The sequence below is a fragment of the Aethalodelphis obliquidens genome, unplaced genomic scaffold (genome assembly GCF_003676395.1).
Source record: "Aethalodelphis obliquidens isolate GAN/ISIS:26980383/991018 unplaced genomic scaffold, ASM367639v1 scaffold20, whole genome shotgun sequence".
NCBI classification, from domain to species: Eukaryota; Metazoa; Chordata; class Mammalia; order Artiodactyla; family Delphinidae; genus Aethalodelphis; species Aethalodelphis obliquidens.
In genome coordinates, this window is record NW_020837964.1 from 11316498 (window position 1) to 11344091 (window position 27594).

At 38.4% G+C, this 27594-nt stretch overlaps 1 protein-coding gene across 7 annotated transcripts in view; it reads right to left on the minus strand.

Moving 5' to 3' along the window:
* CNTNAP4 (contactin associated protein family member 4) overlaps positions 1-27594 on the minus strand; it is a 262365-nt gene that overhangs the window by 60337 nt on the left and 174434 nt on the right. For 6 of the 7 annotated variants that reach the window (XM_027119209.1, XM_027119210.1, XM_027119212.1 and 3 more), the window contains 4 exons: positions 22935-23084; positions 17020-17191; positions 10474-10580; positions 7477-7596 (listed from right to left, as the gene is read on the minus strand). In XM_027119209.1, coding sequence (XP_026975010.1) covers positions 7477-7596; positions 10474-10580; positions 17020-17191; positions 22935-23084 — 549 coding nt within the window. The remainder of the gene's footprint in view (positions 1-7476; positions 7597-10473; positions 10581-17019; positions 17192-22934; positions 23085-27594) is intronic. The other variant, XM_027119213.1, reaches the window with a different exon arrangement.

The following is a 27594-nucleotide window of genomic DNA, read 5'->3' on the forward strand; positions in this document are numbered from 1 at the left end:
GGGAGATAAGCTTCAAATCCCTCCAGGGAAATCCACTATCTCTAAGACGTATTTACATTAAATTATCCTTTAACACAGACTTCCAGTTTTTTTGCTATTTGTTTTGCTTAGCAAGCAAGGCATTGTTTCCTTACAAGTAATTCTGTCTACAGACCAGCAAATTCAACCTGGTAGAGGTCGATGGGCTCCTCCACTAGGGAAGAAGCCAGTTTTGCCTCCCTTGGCCCAGTCACTTCAGCATTACTGATGTATGGATATATCTGTTCTTTGGATCCTCTTTGAACTGACTGTAACATCTTACCAGTTTCCTCAGGAATAAGGTTAAACATTAAACGAGATCTTCAAAACGTGATTTTTAGCTTTTATTTTTCTATCTGTGTGAGAGTCGTGATGTCATTTTTTTGAAAATTATCCTTTACCAAGTGCAAAGAGAGTTGTCAAGGTAAGGAAACACAGGGAAAAAAGAAGAGACAGCAGAAAACCTATGAAATTAATATATATACTAAAACATTGAAAGGCAGTTTGGGTTTACTGGTGTCTCTCCCTGAAAGTGATTTCTAACATATAGATTGTCTGTAAAGCAACTGAGTGATTAAGAACTCGATTTATCTTGGGCTGACTGCTATTTTCTAGTGTGATAACAGTGTAAAGAAAAAACATGCTGTTTAAGCAACACAGTTGCAGAGTATGTGTTCCTTCAGGATTAATAGCTGCGGGTGATAGAGGTGATAAAGACTGTAAGAGTGGGTAGGAAGTGCTGTGTTAAGGAAAGCTGGGAGATGAAAGAAAAGCTAGCATCCTGGAGCAAAACTTGATGTAAACAAGGCTGCATTTGAGTAACGACAGTGAGTTATTAACTCTCATAGCTATTAAGAAGGTCTTTACTATTGAAATCCCTAAAGTAAAGATAGTTTTGCTATTACGTCTTTTTTTTTTTTAATAAATGTATTTATTTACTTTTGGCTGCATTGGGTCTTTGTTGCTGCACACGGGCTTTTCTCTAGTTGCAGCGAGTGGGGGCTACTCTTTGTTGCGGCACGCCGTCTTCTCGTTGCGGTGGCCTCTCTTGTTGTGGAGCGTGGGCTCTAGGCGCACGGGCTCGGTAGTTGTGGCACGTGGGCTCAGTAGTTGTGGCTTGCGGGCTGTAGAGCACAGGCTCAGTAGTTGCGGCGCCCGGGCTTAGTTGCTCTGAGGCATGTGGGATCTTCCCAGAACAGGGCTCCAACCCGTATCCCCTGCACTGGCAGGCAGCTTCTTAACCACTGCACCACCAGGGAAGTCTTAACACTCTCCAGACTTCTCATGAAAGGGTCTCAGGGGCCCCTATCTCAGAATCACATGGGGAGCTTGGATTTAATAGAGTAGACCTTGGTCTCTAAACTTACTGAGTCAGTGAAACTAAATCCAGGAGTCTTGGTAGTGGGGCACTGGGGAAAGGTGACTTTAAACCATAGAATTAGGGCTTCCCTGGTGGCGCAGTGGTTGGGAGTCTGCCTGCTAATGCAGGGGACACTGGTTCGAGCCCTGGTCTGGAAGGATCCCGCATGCCGTGGAGCGGCTAGGCCTGTGAGCCACAACTGCTGAGCCTGCGCGTCTGGAGCCTGTGCTCCACAACAGGAGGGGCCGCTATAGTGAGAGGCCCGCGCACCGCGATGAAGAGTGGCCCCCGCTTGCCACAACTAGAAAAAGCCCTCGCACAGAAACGAAGACCCAACACAGCAAAAATAAATAAATTAATAAAAAATAAGGAATGATATTTTTTTAAAAACCCCATAGAATTATTATTTTCACAAAAGTTAAAAAGCCACAGCTATACCTCTCAACAATTTCTCTGCGCTGAAACAACTGTCCTTACAGTACAATATTTGATGCTGAGACATTTCTTGAACATAAAACTATTTCTTTACAGAGAAAGCAATGGCTTTAGCGTACAAGAAGAACAAAAAAGCCCTATACATTTCAACAGAGACGACCACCGGGATTCATATTATCCCAATTATTTTTAAATTATATTTAGAATATTCTGCTTAGAAAGAATTTTCAGTTTTTAACATATTTTAGGAAATTATCCATTCAAAAGGGATTTTCATTGCATCTTTTAGCTTGTAATGCTTAAAGATATTTAAATCCACGTGGAATCATCTGTTGGACAGTAATTCTAGACTAAGAACTTTTTTTTTTTCAGTTACACATTTGCAAGCTGCCAATTCAGCATTTTGTCTTGCCTTCATAATTGGTATACCTGATTTCTGTACCTTGAGGATATGTTATTGGCTACAAGCAATGAGACGTTGGTAGAATGTAGCCTTTTCTAGTGGAAACATTTTCAGGCTAGGAGACGGGACCAAGGTTTGATGTCTTGATCTATCCCTAATGATATTCCTTAGTCTGCCTCTGTCAACCTCCTTGAGTCTTGGTTTCCACATTTGCAAAACCACATCAGTAAGCAAAGTTCCAAGTTGTAATGTGCATTTTTCACTGGGTTGTTACACTCTGGGACTGTCACTTTTGTTTGAATATGTTTCAATATTCCGGAGCTTCTGAAGATACTTCCCTGTTTCCTAACTGGATTATCTGTGTCTCTGTCCACTGCTTGCTCTTCAAATGGCTTTAAGGTTTGTGAATGTCCTCTTTTTCATCAATACTTTTTGATAATTTTGCTAAAGCACCTTTAACCTCTGTGTGTGTATATACATAAATCCACTGCTTCGAACTGCAGGGTTGAGGTGTGAGACTCAGGTAACTAAAATAGGCATATTAGTAATATGACAAGGTAAATGTTGATTTAATAGAAATGAAATAATTCATTCAATAAAATGAAATTAATAATTTCCCTACCATTGAGATGGTCATGAAAAATGTACACGGCCTATAAATCACTGAATTATTATGCATAATAAACATAATGTAGGCATGCATGTGTGTGTATACAGTCCATCCTCATTATCTGCAGATTCTCATCATTTGTGAATCTGCCTACTCCCTAAAATTTATATGAATCCCAAAATCAGTTCTTGAGGTGCTCTTGTAATGTCTGTAGACACAAAGCAAAAAAACCGAGTTGCCCAATATGAATTGCAGCTGCCCAGCTGAAGTTGAACAGAGCCACACTCTGACTCCTTGCTTCAGCTCTCAGACTGTAAACACGTATCCTCTTTGTGCCATGGTCTTTGTGCTTGATGATTTCACTATTTAAAGTGGCCTCCAAGCATAGAGCTGAAGAGCTGTCCAGGGTTCCCAAGCACAAGAAGGCTGTGATGTGCCTTCTGAGAACACATGTGATAGAAAAGCTTCCTTCAGGTAAGAGTTCTGGTGCTACTGGTTGTGAGTTCAATGTTAATGAATCAACAGTATGTGTTAAATAAGGTGTCTTTAGTCTGAAACACTAGTAAAACAAGGTTATATATTGATCAGTTGATGAGAATACTATGACCAGAGGCATGCAGGAACCTAATCTTACTGTAATTCCCTGGGAGCAATGGTTCAGTATTCACTAATTCAAGTGTCTGTGGTTACTTTACAGAACATTACTATCACAGATAATGAGAACTCTGTGTGTGTGTGTGTGTGTGTGATATTACTTAAAGCTTTAAAGATTACAGATACTTAGAGGCATCTGAATGGCAGAATCAAAACTTCATAAAGCATGTGCATGTGAATAGTTCAGGGTGCTCTTGTGGGAATGCAGGATTCACAGGGATGCAGTGATAGACTTAAATCTCCCTCACAACACAAACAGAAAAAATCAGAAAGTCATTTGACACTTAAATTCATATCTTTCATTTGCAAAATTTTCCTTTTCTCTCTGTGAAGTCTTCTCACATTTATTATGTTCAATTCTCACATAATAGAGCGGGGTGTTCTCTAAAGGTTGAGAACCACAGGTCGAAAACAGCTGCTCCCAAACCTGGGTGCACAAAAGCATCAAATGGGGAGATTTTTAAAAACACTGATTTTATCGTCTCACCCCAACCCTCCGGCCTCAGGGCACTACCTGGAAGTCGGTGCTGTGCCGACTGGGGAATTTCATTGAGGAGATAAACATGTAAGAGTCATCAGCTGTCTCAGGTTGCTTTGACATTTCGAGTGGTGCTCTGGTCTGAATGTTTGTGTCCCCCACTAAAATTCATATGTTGAATCACTAACCCCCAAAGGTAATGGTTTTAGTAGGTGGCACCTCTGGGAGGTCATGAGGTCAAGAGGGAGGAGCCCTCATGAATGGAATTAGTGCTCTTATAAAAGAGACCCCACAGAGCTCCTTCTATCATGTGAAGATACAAGAAGTCTGAAATCTGGAAGGCAGCCCTCACCTGACGATGCTGGCACCATGACCTAGGACTTCCCATCCTCTAAAACTGTGAGAAATATTTCTATTGTTTATAAGCTACCCAGTCTGTGGCATTCTGCTACAACACTAAACAGACTAAGACAGGTAGCGTCCTCAACGATGGTGACAGCAAACAGAAGCCACCTGGTTGTGTTATATGAAAAATCTCTAAGACACATTCTATAGTAATTTTCCCGAATATGTGTGGCCAAGGTTTTACCACTACCCTGCAGTTTTCAGAATTACATATTAATACAAAGGAACTGTTGCTCCCATATTCAACTGGCTTCTCAGTTCCACATCTGAATGTGTAACAGACATCTCAAACTCAAAATGTGTAAAACTGAGCTCGTTATCTTTCCCTTCAAACCTTTTCTGACCACATCTCAAATAATGGCAACTTAATCACTCCCATTTTCCCAAGCCAAAAATGTGGTGTTAGTTTTTTGGTTCCTTTTGTTTTCTCATTCCTCACACATATTCAATGAGAAAATTTAATCTCTGTCCACCGTCTACATTGTATCATCCAGTACAACCCACCATCTCCAGCTCTTGCCTGGATTCTTGCGTTACTTGAACTTGGTCTCCAAACAGACTTCCAAACTCCTATTACACATATACATCTTATCTATATGTATGTACGTATTTGGTACACACACACACACACACACACACACACACACACACATTTTCTAACTCCTTTCTACCCCTGCTCCTAGACAGGCATTTCCCAACACAGGAGCAATCATGATTTTATTAGAGGAAGTCAGATTGCATCTACCATTGCTTAAAACTCTCCAATGTCTTCTCAGCTCATTCAGGGTAAAAGCCAGAGACCTTACACGTTGTAAGGACCCATGACTCTTCCTCTCCTGCCCCCGCCCACTTGATTCCCTCTTGCTCTCCTACTACTCCCAGATTACTCACCATACTCCAGTCACACTTTATCTGCTGCTGTTTTCTGAACACACCTGGTGAGATCACCTCTATCAGGACTTAGCACTTCCTATTTCCTCTGCCCGGAAGGCTCTTTCCCTAGATATTCACTGCCAGATTTTAAGTAGTAAATCCTCCTCTGCCAAGCCTCCTGCTTCAATTTCATATTTCCTTTTTTCTGCTTATTTTGCTCCATGAAATGCTGACTTCCTGACACAGCGCTATCCAATGTAAACTTTTTCCAATGATGGACTAGATGGCTATGGAGTAGTTAAAATGTGGCTAGTGAGACTGAGGAATTGGCTTTTAATTTAATCTTATTTTAATGAATTAACTTAAACTTGCAAAATTTGTTTCAAGTCACTTAGTTATATTAATTTTAATTAAATGTGAATCTAAATAGGCATTTGTTGCTAGTGGCCACTACACTGGACTGCACGATTCATCTAGAATCTATTTGTGTTTGACGGTGAAGGGATCAACAGTCTTTTTTACAATATTTACAGACAATTTTCCCCAGCACCACTTGTTGAAAAGACCATCTTTCCTTCACTGTTCATCAGTGCCACCTTTGCAATGACTCAACTATCCATATATGAGGGAGTCTGTTTATAGATTCTCTACGTTGCTTCATTGGTCCATTTGTCTATCCTTGTGTCAATTACATGCTGTTTTACTTAGCCTATCAATATAATGTCTATATTATATCTGGTAGAGTTGAGTCCTCCAACTTTACTCTTTAAGACTGATTTGGTTCTTCTTGTCCCTTCAAATTTACTGATAAATTGTAGAATCTGCTTGCCAATTTTCACAAAAAAAATTACACCAACGAACAAACACACTGCCGAAATTTTAATTAAGGTTTGCACTGAATCAATACCTAGTTGGGAAGAACTGACGTTTACACCACCGTATTGAGTTTTCCAGTCAAGGAAACTTTCATATTTCTCCACTTATTTAGGATTTAATTTATCTCAAGAGTATTTCACACTTATCTGTATAAAAGTTGTACACATCTTTTTTAAGATTTATTACCATGTATTTGAGGTTTTTGATACTACTGAAAATAGAATCTTCTAAAATTTCATTTTAATTGCTGGTATACAAAAATGAAATTAATTTTTACATTAACTTGATATCTAGTGATCATCCTAACTTTTAATAGTTAGTCTGTAGATTGTTGAGAATACTCTCAATACATAACCTGGCCATCTACAAATAATGAGAGTCATAGTTCTTCCTTTCCAGTACATATATCTTTCATTTCTTTCTCTTGCTTTATTGCACTGGCTAGGACCTCCAAAACAACGGTGAACAGAATGATAATAGCAGGCATCTTTGTGTTAATGTTGGTAACAGGGGTAAAGTTTGCAATATTTCACAATAAACTGTGATATGTGCTGTAGATTTTTTTATGGGTCCTCTTTAACAAATTAAGTAAATTTTCTTCTATTGGTAATTTACTGAGCTTTCATTTTCTCTTTATCATGAATGGATGTTGAATTTAATCAAACACATATTCCAAGACTATTAATTCCTCTTTAAGTTTATGTAAGTAAAGAATTCAAGAATAAAATTCATTTATGCCCAAATTTAAAAAGTAAATATTTTCAAAGCTTTCATGTGTATCAACCTTTTTTCTTTTATTATTATTATTTAAAATATTTTTCCACTTTATGTTGGCAAAAATTGTATATATTTATGGCATGTAATGTGATGGTTTCATATGAATATATATTGTGAAATGCTCACCATAAACAAGCTAATTAGCATTCATTACCACAGTTGTTACATTTTTTTTTTCTTTTCATCCCCCTACTCCCCTCCCCTTGGGCTACCACCTGTTTGTTCTCCGTATCTGTGAGTCTGTTTCTCTTTTGTTATGTTTGTTCATTTGTTTTGTTTTCTAGATTCTACTTATAAGTGAAATCATATGGTGTGTATCAATCTTCTAAGAGGAATAAAGTCTATCCTTTTTGTTTTGGGACTTAATAAGATACATTTATTATTAGATGTTCTACACAGATACCACATGCATAGAAAATAATGACATTTTAAATCACCACCATTAAACTATTTTTTAAAGATTTACTTTAAGTTCTTCTACTGAACAATATACATTTTAATCAAGTTGCAAATTATGTCAACCACTTGTTTCATTTTAATTTTGTGTGTTTAAAATTTAACTATTAAATGAAAATTGATTAACTCACCAGTCATATTGCAATATAGAAGAAATGGTTCCAGGGGACCACTTCCATCTGCATCTATATAGTAAAATCCTGAAGTATTTCCTCTATGCTTATAGGCTTCACATGACTGCTCATAGATAGCTGTAAAAAAAAAAAAAAAAAGTATCATCATAAGTGAAATAGTATAAAATTAATTTCTTTAATTTTAATTTGGACACAGAGTACTCCAAGTCTTGAAATTCGTATGTACATTACTGACCAGGAGAAAAGGTAACACACACTTTAAAACAATACTCATTTTTTAAATTATTATGGCTGAAAGAAGGTTAGATAGAAAAAAGGAAGAATGAGATTGTATTTTATGGCATTTCTTTTTATGATTAAAGGAATATGAGAATAAAAATTTAGTTCATTTTTACATTAGGTAAAACAACAAAGGAGATGGTAGGTGTTTTAAATGTTAAGATCCTTATAAGTATAATGTGACTTCCATTTTGGACATGCATCCAAATGGATCTTTTGACAACCATTTTGGGATTTCTAATTCTAGTATCACCTTGTAATAACCTAACATGTGAAGCACAATAGTGTAATCTCCTTAAATAATCTGCTGTTATTCAAAAATTATGCAATAGAAAAGTTTTAAATAATGCGTTAACTAGTCTCCTTTCTCACGTAAAATTATCTATAGGTAAAATCCTTTTTTCCATAAAACAAATAGGATTTACAAAGCTTCTCATGAATAATTTTAAAAGTAATTTACATAAGAAACTTTCTCTAATGCTCTGTAATAAGAATTTAAGATAATTAAACTTCAAAGCAGAAGAAATATAAAATATATGCCCTCAGGTGATCTCAGTGTGTTTTGATCCATAATTGGATGTTTTTAATTACACAATTATATATTTGCCATGTACAAGGTTTGATATTAACAACCGTATATGATGCACTCATCTCATTGAACACTTGGCCAAATGGAATGGTGATTTCCATCAAGCTTTTAATTTTGTGAAATGAGAAATAAACCATCCCCTGAATATCATTCCTTGATCTATTCTAAATTTTCAAAATTATGTTAATGAGTTTTTAGATCATATGAAATAATGTAACTAATTTTCTCAATGTTACAGAGACTTCAGATAATCATACATATTAACTTCTCTACTCCTCCACAGTTTCTTGGTTTTATTTTATGGCTATTGTATATTACACAGACAGAAATATAAGATGGATTGGTTTCTAGTCACATTTGTATTTTGTGCAGTGAAGTGGACATATGAAAATGGTTCATTTATATATTACTATACGCGCATACATGCGTTGATAAATTCTTTGAAAGAGGCTGGGATATCAACATAACTTTGCAGAGAGGGCTGGTATTAGAAAGGATACACAATTGCATGAGGGTTATTGGGAGTACTTTTGCTTTATGTGTATTACTTGGCTTTTTATAACATGACTGTTTAACATATTATTTTCTAGTAAAACCTTCTAAAAGACCCCCATCACTCACCCTCCCTCAACTCAGGCTAACGATACTGATGGCTTCATTATAATTGGGTTTGTCATCCTGGCCCCATTTCCCAGAATGGTCATTGGCAAAACCCTTCGGCTCCCTTTAGACTACCTGCTCAAGAACCTAATAAATTAACTTAATGATTGGATCAAATTGTGGGCCACAGATGAAAATATATTATTTATTCACCATCTGATTTTTTGGGCTCAGAGATGTTTGTGTTTATATTTGTATTTAGTCATTGATAACAGTTGAAAATAAACAAATAGTCAATTAAAACACATTCTATTAGCTTTCTGTTTTGAGTTAGTTACTATAATTGGGATGATACCGGATATGAAGAATTAAAATACACCGTCTCTTTGCTGCTGGTGACTTGGGACAAGTGACTTGGCCCTGGCTTGAGTGTCAGCACACGTTCTTCCTGTTCTTAAGAGGCACTCCAACCCATACAAGCTGATGCCCCAGGAAAGACTGGCTGCAGTGGTGAAGGCACGAGGGTGAGGCCAGAAGGTCCCGCGGCCCCTGCTCACGCCCTTTCCAGCACTGAGGCAAGACTTCTGAGAGTCCCTTGTGGAGCCTCCAGGGGTGGGAGCCCAGCATTCCAATCTCAACTCCAGCAGGAGTACAAAGCAGTGCACAGTGAAGAGACGAGAGTGGGACTGCACCTAGCGCCCTTGCCTGAAGTCATGGCTACGGGCCAATAGTACTGAGAGTTAAGCTGCTCAGCAATGTCAGCAACAATATGAAAAAATGGGAAGGAAAAAATGGGCATTTGGGTCTCCCCATCCCACGTCCTGAACAAGTAGACAAGAAAATGACATGAGTCTTATGACACATGCAAAACTTTTCACCAGGAAAAAAATGAACGGCTTCTAACACAGGAAAAGAGTATTTGGTTGTGGTCCCAGCCTCTGGAGCATAATTGCAAGGGTTCACATTCTCACTGTGCCTCAACTATTCCAGGAGCTTCTGGGCATGGTGATTAATCTCTCCCTGTAACCTAGTAAACTAGGGATAATAACAATGACTACACCCACCTAGTAAGGTGGTCAGCAGAATTAAATAAGTTGGGACATGTAAAATACTAGAGCAGTACCTGGCATTTAGAAAATACTCAATAAAATTAACTATTATGATTAATTCCATTTCTACCATCCTTATTCTCATCATCCTTATTAATGGAGTTGCAAGAGAATTGAAGGATCACCTATTCTGCACTGTATTTTATGCTTATCCTTAGCTACCTTTGTTTTCTACACGTGTTTTCCCCTTACCAGCTCTCTTACTCTTTTCTGTCTTGCTTTATTTTATGTGCTTCTGTAAGCTACCCTGACTACTTTATGAAAAGTGTGGACTAAAAATAAACTAGAAATCAACGGAATGCTAATAAGATCCAGGGTTGTACACACATGGATATATATACCCACAACAACAACAAAAAAGGGAAATAAATAAGGGAATCAGGACAGAGGAAAGAACCACAGGTGTGTGTGGCTTACAGTTGTGGCAAGTTGCTCCCCTGTATCCAGTGTTTGTACAGTTGCAGTGAAAGGTGTCCCAGGTCTGGGAACATTGACCACCGTGTTCGCAATAGTTGGGCAAACACCTAAAAGAAGGTGCAGATACAATTACTACTATTCATTTTGAGAAATCACAAAATACTGCCAATGTATACATGATCATGTGAAAGAAGAATGTCAACAGTAACCTAAAGAGTAAATACAGTGTGACTAACGGTCATTCCATTTGTCGTTATGGTACCTTAATCACAAAACTAAACCTCAGGTCAATAAATTCATCAGGTTTCAACCAATTCTCAGGTAGCTGTGACTGCTAAATTTTCAACACGTCGTGCTATACCATAGCCCTTTCTTTTCCCTAGTGACACAACACTAATGCAGTATGTTGCCAGAAACATCAATAGTTCACATAAAATAACAACATTTAATCATACTGATTTACTATATTGAATATTTAAAGGAAGAGGGAATAAAGAAGAGAGAAGGAAAGAAGGAAGTGGGAGGGAGGGACATCTCTATTCACTTGGTGTATACATCCAGGAATGTTGAAGATGCACAGTATAGATGCACAAACTCCAAGCAGTGGGTCAGGGTGCATTAGGATGCTGAATCAAAATCACAGGGGCTCCCAGGATATTTTAAATTTTTAAGAGAAATACAGGCATACTCGACATCTGTCCAGCACTGCGCAACTTATTGGCTTGAGGTAGTTAAATTTTAACATTAAATAGTAATACATTCCACTTAATCATGTCCTATCTTTGAGAAGCTGGAGTCTTAGTAGTTGTTAAAAAGTAACACCATGTGAAATCAAGTTGAACAAAAGTAAGGGTAGCAGTGTCCGATCTGATCCCAAGCTTTGAAAGGTTGTACACTACATTAAAAATAAACTTAAAATATTTTTCAAATTTTATATATATAATTTAAAAAATATATAAAAGTAATATACATATAAATTACTTTTTAAAAGGTTTCTAAATTGTTAGGACAGGGCTTCCCTGGTGGCACAGTGGTTGAGAATCCACCTGCCAAGGCAGGGGACACGGGTTCAAGCCCTGGTCCAGGAAGATCCTACATGCTGCAGAGCAACTAAGCCCGTGCGCCACAACTACTGAGTCTGCGCTCTAGACCCCACAAGCCACAACTACTGAAGCCCACACACAGAGAGCCTGTGCTCTGGAACAAGAGAAGCCACCACGATGAGAAGCCTGCGCACCTCAACTACAGAAAGCCCACGCACAGCAACGAAGATCCAAAAATAAATAAATTAACTAATTAACTAAACTAAATAAATAAATAAATTGTTAGGACATAAACACTTGTAAAGTTGCCTGGAACTAAGCCACTGTTTAAATGAAAATGTTAGTTATATCTTTTGGCTTAGGACACTGTGAAAAAATTACTGAAACACATTAAGGTACCCTGGACAAAAAAGTTGAAGAGCTTCTGGTATCAACTCAAATAGCCCTGATCAAATAACTGATGCTTTTTAGAATTTAAATTAAAAGTTATATTGAGACCAATGCTCTCATTCACCCCAGAATAAAAAAATAAATAAATTACAAAACCTGTCAAGAATATATTCTTGATGAAGTTTCTGCCACCTCCTCTTTTAAAACTAAGACTGGGAACTTCATGTTTTGCTTTTAGGATTTTCCCAATTTTAACTGAAAATAATGTTACTGCTTTTCCTGATTATAAAAAATAGATATGCACTGTACAGAAATCAAACAATATAGGAAACAATAGAGAAGAAATATAATTTATAATTTCAATATATAAACATTACCACTATAAACATATATGTGTGTGTGTATAATGTATTATGTTCACAAATGTAATCATAAAGTACACGCTACTTTACAACCTTTTTAAGGATTCAAAAATAAATAATGGGCATCTCTCCATGCCAATTAAATTTATATGTATTTTAGCATTTTTATAGATTCACAAGAATCTATTCAAAGAATATTTAAACAGGTATTTAATTTTTTAAGCATTTCAAATCAGTAACAATCTAGAAGAAAGAGGTAATTTTAAAAATAAAATTAAAACAAAAACAATTCTAATTGGTAATCAGAAAAGAAAAGGACAGAGAAGGCTATTCTTTAACAGACCTAGAACAATGTTTTAAAAGGGGGCAGATATAAGTGACTACACCTAAAATTCTAAAGAATGAATCTATTGGGATACATGCACTGTTTCTATTTGATCTGCTGCAAAAGATACTGTGTCCATTTTCCTAGATTCCTGTTAGACTTGACTTTTCATATTTTTTAATTACAATGTGAAAGACTGGATTGTGGATTTTATTTAAATTCATCATATAGTAGTTCTATTTGACTACTAGTAACCTATGGCAAATTACATTGTATAGTGACGTACTGATTCTCACTAAAGGTTTTAAACAATTATCTTTTATACTTTTCTCCCTGAGAGTCATTTCAACACAAAGTAGAACATAAACAAATGAATATATCAACATGCCCCAAACTGAAGTGGCGTGTATGATTTTATTTATTTATGGCTGTGTTGGGTCTTTGTTGCTGTGTGCGGGTTTTCTCTAGTTGCGGTGAGTGGGGGCTACTCTTCGTTGCAGGGCGCAGGCTTCTCTTGTTACGGAGCACGGGCTCTAGGCACACAGGCTTCCGTAGTTGTGGCATGTGGGATCAGTTGTTGTGGCCTACAGGCTCTAGAGCGCAGGCTCAGTAGTGGTGGTGCACAGGCTTAGTTGCTCCATGGCATGTGGGATCTTCCTGGACCAGGGCTTGAACCCATGTCCCCTGCATAGGCAGGTGGATTCTTAACCACTGCGCCACCAGGGAAGCCCCAGTTGATATTCTTAAAAAGTTGATATCAAAAGATTTCCTTAATACTATTGCTTAATAAGTGGTTTAGGTCCAAGCAACTTAATAAATATTTATGCCCTTAACAATTGTCACCCCTACCCCACTCCCACTTGGGTTTCTGCCCCAAGACATGGGGACATAGAGGACAGCTCCCTTTGCAGTTCTATCCTCACCTCCATCGAGGGACTGATGGCCATCAGCCTCAGTCAGCCCCCACCCAGATTTCCTTGCAGGTCCACAGAGGACAAGGGGAGGGCTTCTAGATGAGTGTGTGTGTGTGTCTGTGTCTGTGAGTAAGAAAGGTGTGAGTGTGTAAAGAGTATAGGAATGATCTTATGAGTGTGCAGGTGCGTGTGTAAAGATGCTATGGGTCTATGAGAGTAGGTGTGTGAGTGTGCTTGTGTATGGATGAATGAGCGAGGAGGTGTGTGTGTGTGTGTGTGTGTGTGTGTCTATGTGTAGACTGTGTGTGACAAGTGGCTTTGAGATATGTGAGTATATGCATGTATAGATGTGTGTGGGAGATTTGTACAATGACATTAGTTTACACATAAAGAATGTGTGTAAATGACTGTGTGGGTGTGAGTGTGAGCACGTATGTAAATTTATGTACACCTTTATGTGTAGGTTTGATCCAACTTAAAGTTAGTTACAGTAGAAAGAGAACTACATTGTTTAAGATTCTGTCAGATGTTTTTTTTTTGGCTGTGCCTCATGGCTTGCAGGATCTTAGTTCCCCAAAAAAGGATCGAACCTGGCCCTTCGGCAGTGAAAGCACGGAGTCCTAACCACTGGACCACTAGGGAATTCCGTCTGTCAGATTTTTAAATATATTTTTAATGTTCCTGCTGGTTTCAAATGCAATTTATTAAGCCATAAATTCTGTGTTTAATCTACATAGATTAAGCATGAACCGCAATACATGTTGATGTGCACCCAGGGAAGCGGTACAACATGGCAGGTAGCACGCAGGGGGACTTCCTGGAACCAAGGGGCTTAGATCCGATGCTGGGCTCTGCCTTTAGCCATGTCCGCTTAGCCAACTTACTTAACCGCTCTGTGCATCTATTTCCATGTTTACAAGAAACAAACACTCTAAGAACAGGTTCTAAGGGTTTTTGTGAAGATTAATTTAAATACATATTAATTTATTTATTTAAAATAAATTTTAGAACAGAGTCATTGCACAAGTCTCTCACACAATGCGTAAGCTCACGCACATATCCAAAATCGCCCTACATACTCATACAAGTCATGACACACACAATGACACAAGTCCTCAAGCATTAACCCATGCATGTGTACACTCACACATGCACACGCTCACACACAGCCACACCATCCCTACACACACACTTGTAAGGTCATTCAGACACATTGCCAGGCCCTTCACTCACTCACATCACCCTACACAAGTCACTCACACACACACACACACCTAAATACTAATTCATGTTAAGTTAGAATACAACCTACTAAACAGGGTTTCCTTTAAGTTTCTATTTAATAATGCTTTGGAAGCTATGTCAACAGGTATAGCATATACGACCAAGACAGGTGGATACATATTTTCTTCTGAATATAAGAGAATGGAATGAACTTAGAGATACTTTTGGAAGTTTAAAAGGTATACAAATATAAAAGATACGTTGGTTTTTGCTGTTATTTTTAAGATTTCCAGGGTTACCATTAGCCTAAAATTTTCTTTAAAAACTGTATAGTCAAGAACTATCCATAATTTGCTACTTCTGAAAAGCGTTTTTAAGGTGTGGTACCGAAAGCATAATTCTCCTACTGTGCTGTATCATGCTCTGTTTTACAAGCGTGCACCTCCGGAAAGCAGGCAAGATGGATTCCTTGTGTAAATGGCAGCTTCAGAGAAACCCACGTTGGAGACGTGTGGGTCTACCTGTACCAAAAGAACGTTCTGCGATCTGAGACGGTCAAAATGACCATCACTCACAGTGTGGATGACCGAACCTCCCCACCCATTGAGGGTGAGGGCTCCCTGCTTCTGTGAGTGAGACCCACCTCAAGAGAGCTGGCCCAAGGAGCCTTGCTACAGGGCTTCCCCAAAATCAGGATTAACGTTCCTGAGCTGCCGTGGCTGTAATTACGGAGATGGTCACTGTCATTTATTCCCCAAATCAAGCCAATTGAGGTTTATCGTCTCAATTCTCCCTTTATCATCTTTCATTAAACTATTATTTTCTCTACAAATTGAGTTAAATAAACACATATTCATAGAGAGGAAATGATGGCCTTCTAATCCATTGCTAAATAAGATTATAATTATTTTTTTCTACACATAGAATAATATCTACTAGTGTTCAAAACAGGATCAACAGACATTGATAAATGGTCTTCAGATATAATAGATGTGTGTTTATGTTGATAAAATGTTTCATACAAATAAAAAGTTATTTTTAAAACTCAGAATTTGGGACTTCCCTGGTGGCGCAGTGGTTAAGAATCTGCCTGCCAATGCAGGGGACATGGGTTCGAGCCTTGGTCTGGGAAGATCCCACATGCCACGGAGCAACTAAGCCTGTGCGCCACAGCTACTGAGCCTGCGCTCTAGAGCCCGCGAGCCTCAGCTACTGAGCCCGCATGCTGCAACTACTGAAGCCTACGCACCTAGAGCCCGTGCTCCGCAACAAAAGAAGTTACTGCAATGAGAAGCCCACACACCGCAATGAAGAGTAGCCCCCACTCATCACTGCAACCAGAGAAAGCCCGCGCGCAGCAATGAAGACCCCACGCGGCCAAAAATGAAAAAAAAAAAGTTAAAAAACCTCAGAATTTATCTGTTTGCTCAAAATATATATTGAACACTACTACACGGTTGGGGTTAAGTTTGTCACATTGCTTGATTTTTTTTAATCTGGAAAGGCTATGACATTCCACTGAACTCAATAATTAAAAATAACTGCCTTGATGACTGGCAAGATTATTTGGCTATAGTTGCCCATGCCTAAAAATACTTTAAAATTATTAACTATCAATTATTATATTAAAAGTTACTTGTCCTCTGCAATGAACGCCCAAAGCTTGCACTAGCATGCCCTGTACTGGAGTTCCTATTGAAACTACTGGATCATCCTCACACCTTTATCAACACTACGGCTCCAAACTTTTTCACAGGGAGTTTCCTCTTCATTTTCCCTGCAGAGAAGATAGTAATGGGTTCTTCAAGGTACACATCAGGACCATAGCAACCAGTTAAATTCCTATGCCTCTGAAATATTATTCAGCTGTCATGGAAGCAAAAGCCAGTTGGATAACTGACCACATAGGTCTCTGATTTACTGGTACCTGATGGTCTAGATTACTGTTAGGGTTTCCTAAGCTATTGCGTTTAATGATATATTTTTGATACATTTATACCCCTCGAAAATTATAGCAGCATCAACATCACCTTTTGTGAACTGGTAGCTATTTGTACATATAAATAACATGGTCACATGTCTTCTAGTTAAATTTTATCACTGGAAATATGAAGTATAAAACTAAAAGAATATTTTCTTATTTCTAATGTGAATATTATCTCTTTCCTGTGGAACAGATGATGGTAAGAAAAAGGAGAGAAAAATGTTTGTTTTACATACAAATTTCAATCTGCTGTCAAAAGTTTGAAAATGGACAGGTCAAAATAGAGAAGTGAGATTGCCTTTACCTGTCTGTGATTCCACATGAGTCTATCTGAAGGTCGCTGAAGTTCCCAAGGGACTCCTGCTGAACTGAAATCAGATCTACCATCTTGTGATTGATAGAAATGCGTCTCATACATCCCTGAAACCCACCAAGTGGACTTTTACATTTGGATCCAAAGCTGTTGTCAGGACAACCTGATAAAAACAAAACAATACAAAGTTGATCAGGATACATCATAATGAATCAGGACTCAGTATCTTCACTAAAAAAATGTTTAAAGTAGGCATTTGATTATTAAATTGAAATGGAGGCGAAAGCCTACTGCAGTCATCATTCATTTGATCTAAATTACACATAGCAATTCATACAAACGTATTTCTCTTTATTACCATAGGATTCATAGGAAATTACTACTGTTATAATAATTATGTGCAAGGATACTAACTTGATCCCAACTTTAGAAATACACAGATCAGCTCCAGTATCCTGAACATGTCATTCAGCAGTATTAAATTATATATAACTCAAACACAGGAACTTAGTCTTTTGGGATGCAAAAAGAAGAGCATAAAGGATGAAAGCATGCACTGTAGACAAGAAAAGATAAATCAATAATGCTGAAATACTTCTGTGTTTAAGCTATTCGGAAAAGGAGTTACGACGACTTGGAATAAAATTACAACTATTTATGTAATTAAATACTTTTCATATGCATATAAGAGCCACATATACATGCATTTTAATAAATCATAATGGCTTAATGTCAAAAACATTTCATTGTTTGACTTTATTTATTCTCTGCCTCATAAAGGAGTGTTCCATTTATATTGATTTTTTTTCTAACACTTATCTAAGACCTGTTTCTAATTATTTAAATAATAAAGAACTATAATATTAACCATTTCTGTCTGGGGTTTAATGATGTTCTCAGTGTTTCTCTATCCAAGTGAAATAAACAATTTTATGGAGTATGAACACATATATTATACTTATGTATTTTTCATTAATCTTTCTTAGCTGTTATGGTTGTCAACCACTAATATAATTTCAAAGAATAAGAAATGAATCAGCAATTCCCTAACTCCTGTACAATCCATGCTAGTTTTCTACCGGGGAATTTCCATTATAATTAAATATTTTGACAGAGGATGTTTCTCCTTAATGCTTTTTTTTCCTAACAAAATACTTTTACCCAGCAAGGAAAGGCCAGGATTCATACTTAAAACTGTTATCAGGCACACTGAAATATTATATTTTAAGCAATGGAGACTGAAATTTTAAATTTAATATATCAAGAAAAGGGGATGAAAGTTTTTTCAGTATCAGTTAATTGTACATGGTTCTACACACACTTTCAGTGCTTAAAATTCTTCTGTGGTATAGGGTACAGTTACCATAATCTGGATGTGTTTTCTAGATGACTTATTAACCAATTAAGAATGTTAAAATAAAACCCGAGAGGATAGCAGTTCAATAATATTTGGGGGCAGCTACAATATGCCAGGAATATAAACAGCGCTGCTAATCTCCTTTTCTCCAGGTGGTGTTTCCTGACACATTTCAAACTATTTCAGAATAAAATAAATTGTGTGGTATGCCTCTATAGGGAACAAAACTAAGCAAACTCACAGTCACAAGGAGAGGTCATGGAACTTTACAGAGAGCACAGCGGTCATATTATGAGGCCCTTCACATTCCTGGCTACAATGTTTAATAAGCAAGAGATTCTAAAGAACAAAGTAGGGTTCAACCCAGGTGAGTCTCATTAGCCTATGATAACAGACATCCACAGGTTAATATAACGCAACAGCAGAGAGAAATTCAGCACTGAACTGGTTTGGGATGAAAGTTCTAAAATATGAAGATATCTAGGGAATGCTTTCATGCTGAATTAATGGATGGATCCATTACTAGAGGCAGGCAGCATGTTAAGCACCTCTGAGATGGCAGATAAATGATCACTGCACGTACCAGAAGTAAGATGTCGGGTTTGACTTCAGGGTGGTGTAGCCAGTTCACTGGATGGATAATGTCTGATTTATACAAGCAGGAGTGTGAGGATTCTGCACACAGTCTAGTATCTCTAGCTTGTGCTACACGGTGTGTTATTCAATCGCACAAAGATTGCATAGGGGAATACACAGAAGTTAGACTTTCCTCCATCCTCAATCTGGAGAACCCAGATTTAAATTTTATAGTTTATAAATGATAAAAGCTGACCTCAGTAAGTTTTTGAAAGGCATACATTTGAGGAGGGAGAAAACGTAAACAATGATGGGCAAAGAGTGGCGTGCGGCAGTAGATGCAGAATGCTGTGAGTTCCGGGCAGCCCGCTCTCTCAATAGTCACACTCAAGACTGACACAGAAAGCAAATACAACCCAGGCTGGTGGGACAGACTGCCCCAAAATTAACTACCTAAAAAAAGCCCTCCATCTAGATAAAACAGATCCTAGGAGTAAAGGGGACTCTCATCCACACGGCGGAGAAGGTTTTCTAGGGTGACCAACCGCCAAGTTTGCTCTGGGGGTGGGAAGCAGGGAGGCTGTTCCCAGGACTCCAGGCTTTCAGTGCTAAAACGGGAGAGCTGCTGGTGCAGCAAAAACAGAAATAAGACTTCTCTTAAATAAAAATGAGACTTCTATTTTCTGATAAACAAGGAAAATAAGGAAACAGTGAACAGGCTGGGAAACAACATAAACAGGCCGGAAAGAGTTAAGCAGTCTTGGTTATTCTTTAGCTGTTACTACTAACAAACACTTGTAGCTGGACTTCTCCTTCACGAAGCTGAGTACTCTCTGACTCCGTATGAATTACACTCTGCACCTGGCTTTCTTCTGCCCTTACACTCCCTTGTAGCATTCTTTGTTTCAGAAAGAAGGTCACCGGCCAATAACTTCAGAAAAGACCAACCCCAGTTACCAGGTTGCCTGACGCCAGCTGTGGCTGTTTTGAAATTTCGCAAAAGAAAAAAAAAAAGCAAGACCTTCATTAGGATATAAAATCTCTCCTATTCCCAGGGAGTGGGGGGGCGCTGCTGTGTCCTCTCTTTGCCCGGCAAAGAATAAAGCTACTTTTTCTCGTTCCTCCAAAACCCTGCCTCCGTATTTCTTTTCGGCATTGGTGCGTGGAGAGTCAAGATTTTGGCATCATTGGTCACCCCATTGCCAGTACCACTCAGACAATGAGCCCCTGAGCCAGTCCTGCCCTTTAGGGGGCCCTATTCTAACCCTCCTCCAGCCATGATTCTGCCCATGGCAACAGGGGGTCTCACAGGGGAAGGTGATGTGCCCACTTGGAAACTGCTCCCTTCTAGCCCATCCCAGAATCCAGAATTCCCACCCCAGAAGCCCTACTTGGGCTTCCAGAAGGATGGACCTCCTCTACCAGGTCCTGGAGGCACAAGGCTGGGAGGAGGAGGGAGAAATGTGGCAGCAGGAGGCCTCCTGCTTTCCTTTGGACCCTTGCTCGCAGCCCTGGAAATGTCAGGGTGCCCTGGGGCTTGCAAGGTATATACTTAGTGATTAATAGAATCTCATGACAAGATCAAACATACTCTGGTACTTAAGGTTACCAATTGAGAAGATGATTGAATAAACAGAAATGTTGCCTAAGTAAACTTAAGATTGGTTATTTAAATAAAAGCCCTGAAGTTGGAATTTTATTATGGAAGCTTTCACAGTATATTGTTTAGGGACTCAGGAATACCTTCATAGATGTCAAATCATAAAGAACATGACAGGAGACATAAAACCCCAATTCAAGATGATGGTTACCTGGGGAGATGAAGAGGTATGATCATGGAGTGACAAATGGATGTTGGTAATGTTATCTTTCTTAAGCTGGAAAATGCATGTGCAGAAGTGTATTTTAAAAATAATAATTAGTATTCTTTAAATTGTATATATGATGTAAGATGTGAACAATATGAAGTAACTGGGTGTGGGCTATTTGGCAACTCCCAGTGTATCTTTGCAACCCTCTGGTAAATCTAAAACTATTCAAAAATTATTAAGTTCATTTAATTAAAATGGTGTATATCATATGTATCATAATAAAAACAAGCAAAATTACAGAGTGCACATGTGATATATTTCATTATAAAATATTATAGTGTGAATAAAAATCAATCAAAATTTTGTACAAAAAATAGGTAGGCATCATTAAATCTGAACAGGAAGGGTCTAAAATAATTTAAGAATGATGAGTCTATTTTCATTACTTACACTTTTATGCAGTCTGTTATTTTTATCATCTCTTTTTTGCATCATTTAACAAAATGTTTGGGTTTTTTCTTACCTCTTTTGGTGCTTCTAAATCTTTTCCTTTGAAGTGAAAGCTCTTAAGTTGTTCTACACAGATCTTCCTTGACTTACAATGTGGTTACATCTTGATAAACCCATTGTAAGTTGAAAATATCCTAAGCCAAAAATGTGTTTAATATATCCAACCTGCCAAACATCATAGCTTAGCCCAGCCTACCTTAAACATGCTCAGGACACTTACATTAGCCAACAGCTGGGCAAAATCACCTAACACAAACCCTACTTTATAATAAAGTGTTGAATCCTCACGTAATTTATTGAATACTGTACTGAAAGTGAAAACAGATTGGTTGTGTGAAAACAGAATGGTTTAAGTGTATCTGTTGTTTACCCTTGGGATTGTGTGGGTGACTGGAAGCTGTGGCTCCCTGCCACTGCCCAGCATCCTGAGAGAGTATTATTCCACATGTCACTAGCCTGGGAAAAGATCAAAATTCAAAGTACGGTTTCTATTGAATGTGTATTTCTTCGCACCATCATAAAGTTGAAAAATCCTAAGTCAGGGACTGTTTGTATATCCTACCATGTATTAAACGAACATGTTCCTATGGACTGCTATAAAATCAATCATATATTCCATAAGGTTTTATAAACCACTTGTTTATAAATGAACACATCACCCTAAAGGAAGCAATTATATCTTTTAAGATTGTTGGCATTATGCTGCCTTTCACAGTAATGGATTAGGTAGGGGTTTTTTGGTTTGTTTGTTCACTCTTAATATAAGATGAATGATTCATGGTCTGTGTACTTACTGTCAATTCTTAGAAAGGAATTTGTATTTTATTGATGAATAATGAAGACTGGGCTTTCAACCAAATTCAAAAGTGCTTCTAGACAGAAGTCATGATTACATTTCAAAATAACAAGAAGAAACACCTCAAGTCATGATTAAAAATAAGTCTTACTACTAACAGTTTTACAACTTTGTCTTTCTAATTAATGTTAAGTATTGCCTTATTTTAATTTTCCAGTGCTAAAGATTCATTTCCACTTCCAAGGTTTGCTTTTTGAAGATTTTAGTTCAATCCAACATCCACTGGACAAGTAAACACTTCATTTGTTTTTGTCCTTTAAGAGAGATGGCCTGGTGCTGAAGGCTAATGCCTTCATTTTATCAACTATATCAGTGCGTTATTACTTAGCAGTGAGAAGAGGCTTCTGGGGCTAATTAAGTTAGATTTTTTGTCCACTGGCATAATATTGACCTGCACTGAGCAGCAGAAAAGCAAAAAGAATGCTCTAGAAAAGCTAAGAGGCATGATCAGGAAAACAGTGCAATGAAATGAGCCCATAAAATCTGAAAAAGACATACATGTAAGGCCATTCAACATCAGGAAAATACAACAACATTTGAAAGTGAGAACTGAAGAGCATGGTCTACTTGCAAGCAATCTCATTATAGAAATCATAAACATAAGTCAGTCCACCTCAAAGAAATGCATTTTAGGTCACAATTAATCATCGTGATCTACTCAACATTTCCATGTTCAAAGAAAGTGAGAAATTATTCCATAATATTCACACTGGTTAAAACACGATGACTTTAAGACACAGGGCAAGTGACTGCAAACATGGTTCAATTGCCCATATGGAGCAACCGTTTCTCTTACCTCCAAAATAATAGGTGCCCCCTGAATAAATCTGCTCAGGCCCCAGGGAAGGAGATGCAGAAGCCACTTGGCCATCCACCACCACGCTCAGGTAACTCCTTTTGGCAGACAAAGAGACGGAATGCCACTGCCCATCATTTAATCCAACACCTGGGGGAGGTAAAATTAGTTAAAAGAGATACCTCTTAACAGTGAACACTGTAAGCAGTTGGTTAGAAATAGCAATGTACACATCACTCAATCAAGGGCAGCACTCACAACTATTTTTTTTTTTTTTTTTCGATACGCGGGCCTCTCACTGTTGTGGCCTCTCCCGCTGCGGAGCACAGGCTCCGGACGCGCAGGCTCAGCGGCCATGGCTCACGGGCCCAGCCGCTCCGCGGCACGTGGGATCTTCCCGGACCGGGGCACAAACCCGTGTCCCCTGCATCGGCAGGCGGACTCTCAACCACTGCGCCACCGGAGAATCCCTCACAACTATTAATAAAAGAAAAGAAGAAGGGAGAGAGGAAAGGGAGGTCAGTGGGCAATCAGCACCCTCTGCGTGGAAATAGCGCATGATTGTCTTCCTTTCTTGGGGCCTCAACAGAGAGAACAAAATTCTAACTCAACTTTGGACAATCCTGAATGGTTAAAATCTTTCAATGGTTCAAATCTTATTTGGCATGGGCTAATTTTCAGCTTCCACCATGTAATTTGCCTTTTAAAAGGAGGGATTTGGGAAGAGCACAGATATTTTCCAAAATTCTAGTTTATACCCAGTAAATGATTTATCTGCTCTTTTCCACTTTGCTGTAGTCATTTTTTGTGAGACTAGAATATTTAGCAAAGTATATGAAGTCAATCATTACCAAAATATTTGAAGAGATTATAATGCATGCTGAAAGCCTACTGGTATAATGCAAAGTTAAAAAATAAAGCAGCGTGGAAAACCATATTTACACAGCTGATCATAATAACTTTCAGATTTCGTATTTGCAAGTTCAACCAGTTGCCATAATTTATTGGTAGCTTCCAAATGAATACTCAGGGCACTTTTGGGGTCAGGCACAGAAATGCACAGAGCAGAGAAAAATTTGAGTTGACTGACATGCATGCTTCTAGCTGAGGTCAAGTAAGGCAAAACTTCTTCTTTCAGCTCTCACATGTAAAGCTGTCTTCACATTTTTGTGTTTTTTGTTGGTGACTTTGCTGTTTAAAAGGCCCCCTGGCACAGTGATGAAGGGCTGTCTAGTGTTCTTAAGTGCAAGAATGCTATGATTTGCCTTATGGAGAAAATAAATGTGATGGATAAACTTCATTCAGGCATGAGTTAGAGTGCTGTAGGTCACGAGTTCAATGTTGGTGAATCAATAATAAATACTAAAGAACGTGTCTTCAAACACAATCATACATACAAGGTTCTGTTGATAGGTAGACAAAAATGTTGCCACCACAGGCTCACAGGAACCTAACCCTGTATTTCCCCTGGGAACAATGGTTTAGTATTTGCTAATTCCATGTTCACAGCAACTTCAGAGAACATAACTATTGCAAGTATTGAGAATCGACTCTATACATACAATTCTTATTATATTCCTAATTTTATATAAATATGGGAAAGGGCTGAAAGGAAATATCTCTACATATAAACAGTAATTTTTGCATAAAAGAAAACTGTGGTTGTTTTTACTTCTCTTTATAATTTTTCTGTATTTTCCAAGTTTATATATATAATAAAAAATTGCTATAATCAAAAATCAAGGTTTTCTTATCACCTATAGAAACAGTCACTAGTCCCTCCTAAGGCAGTCCCAGTGTCATGAATCCAGGAGATGGTGGAGCCTTTCCCTCTTAAAGGGAATTAAGTCTACAAAGGTTCTGTTTTGAATACTCAGCAGACAGGCGGAATCTAAGTCTCTCTATTGTAGGCAAACCAGTAAGGTTTACATCCACCGAATAGTCAACTCTGTATGATTTTGCAGATCAAATTACTGAGCAAAAATATAAGTACGCTATTAAATCTAAAAGTCATGGGCCTCTTTCCTGATATTATGTGCAATTTCTTTATTTCTCCACCTATTTTTCTTTTTCTTTTTTTGCTGTATGCAGGCCTCTCACTGTTGTGGCCTCTCCCGCTGCGGAGCACAAGCTCCGGACGTGCAGGCCCAGTGGCCATGGCTCACGGGCCCAGCCACTCCGCGGCATGTGGGATCTTCCTAGACCGGGGCACGAACCCGTGTCGCCTGCATCGGCAGGCGGACTCTCAACCACTGCGCCACCAGGGAAGCCCTCCAGCTATTTTTGACCACAAGCTTTCAGACAGAAAATGCATGGAAGCTCCATTAGATGCCGAAGCTCTTTGCCCTGTATGCATTTAGTGTAACACAAATTCCATCCTGGGCACCAAAGCTTATTTTTAAATTATATCCATGAAGCAAAAAAGATTTCCAAAGATCCAATTCTGATTTGGTTTGTGAAAGATAATGAGAAAGACCTAAAAACTGAAAAACGAAGAATGTAGGCTAGATACTTTTAGACACATTTTCTAAGAGTGGACTCTGAAATAGACGGCTGAAGAGAGTTATATAATCCCTGACGATATGAGACTGGACTAAAATAAATCAAATGTCCCACATTTGTCATCCTGTGCTTCCTTTAAGAGGATACATTTAGAGCGAAAATCCTTGTACTGAGTTTTGCGTCACACGGACGAACACTTCCCACCCTCCTCACCCCACCCTGCGTCTCCCACCATCTCTTCCTCAAAGCTCGGATGTGCCTGGATACAAGGCTCTGCTTCTGTTATCTCATCTTAGGCTTTCCATTGGCCTGGGACGGTGCTCATAAACTACCTGCGGTTATGGACATTTTCTTTTCTGATCTACTGCAGATTGATACTTTTATAAAATTCAATAAAAATGAATGACTGAAACATTAAAGAAAGAAGATATATAAAATGCAAGCCCACTGACCATATGCTTAGAAGGTGTGGCAATACCTTCTTGCTATAACGGTTTCTAGGAGACTGCTCTCAATTTTTGTACTTATCTTGGTAATAAGTATTTCAGTGAACCAGTATATTCCAAGGAGCACACTCTGAGTAGCAGTGCTCCAGGTAGCTGCTGGGTAGCTGCAGCAGGATAAAGTCAAAGGCTTGGGGACATCTTCTGTCAATACAGAAGCTAATTTAGATTAAGAACACAAGTCTGAACAAGTTAAGAACAAAAATCATAAATCTTGCCCTCAAAGTCCACCTCCTCAATTTGGGATGATTTGTCGTCTAAAGGAGGGAAGGAAGGGAGGGAGGGAGGGAGGGCGGGAGGGAGGGAGGGAGGGAGGAAGGAAGGTAAAGTAAAATAAAATAAAGTTATTAAAATAAAAAATAATTATTAAGAAAAAGAAAATTATTAAAAAAAAAAAAAAAAACGGACGGATAGAACCCTAGGACAAATGGTGGAAGCAAAGCTACACAGACAAGCCTGTCAGGACAGCCATTCTGCGGTGTGACACAGTTAAATGCACCCATTTGCCCAGCTTGCGGGTTACGAAGTTGTGCTCTGTTTGCGGGGGAACTTCAGAAAGCTACTCTTGAGCCTCATTCGTAACAGACAGCGCTCGCCTATGATGAGGAGACTTTTATTACCTGTCACTGGGATTTATTGCTCAAATTAAATAATGAAAGACCCATTTAATTCATTTCACCTAACTCTACATAATAAAAAGGATAATTTTTAAATTGGATTCTATTTTTCTTTTAAATCTACAGCTCCTTCCACGTTAATGTCTGATGAGAAGTGAGCCCCTTTCCAAGGCCACATCATGGTGAAAGAGGGGAAGAAAAGGAGGAATTGCCGAATTTGTATTTTTTCTGATTCATGGTATAAGGTAACTAAATGCTAATTCTAGTACACGACTCCCACCACTCCCAACTTTTGAATGTAGGGGAAGGGATATGTTGTTGGTATAATAATAATAAAATAATAACAGTTTTAGTGACTATTATTCATAACAGGTACTGCGTGCTTTATATGCATCATGTCATTTAATCTGCAACATTACTACTGTTATTCTCATTTTAAATATGGAGAAAATAAACCTCAAGAGGAAAAACAAATCACCCAAGGAAGTATCCAGCTGGTGAGCGGATTCCAAACCCCACACTCTTCTCGGCCTGCACGACAGGTGGTCCCCTTATTGTTTTGCTCATGTTAAACAATTAACTATGAGAAAGAGAAAAGCAGCCCCTAAGAGCTAGGGGCCAGTGGCCTGGTACTCTCAGGGAGGCCTTGGTGGTGTGAGATGCTGGTGGGCGTCCGGAGCTAGGCCTTGGTGTTCTCCCACTGAGCATAACAAGCTCATAGAACATCAATATTAGATAAGGTCACTCTGTCACTACAACGAACTGGGACCAAAAAAGAACCCCCCAAAACAAACAAACCCCAAAAGTACTTTACAGACTGGTTTAAGCACAGACAAAAGCAAGGATACTGTGCAAACCACAAAAATACCAAGTCCTCTCCTGGCTAATACGAATAACAACTGACTTTTTAAATCAAATACAGATTTAGCCTTCTTTTATTCCTCCATCCTTCTAAATAATACTTACAAAGATACTTAACCAGTTACCCTCACCTCCTGGCAGCATTTAATCCCAAGCAATTTTCCATTTCCTTGAACC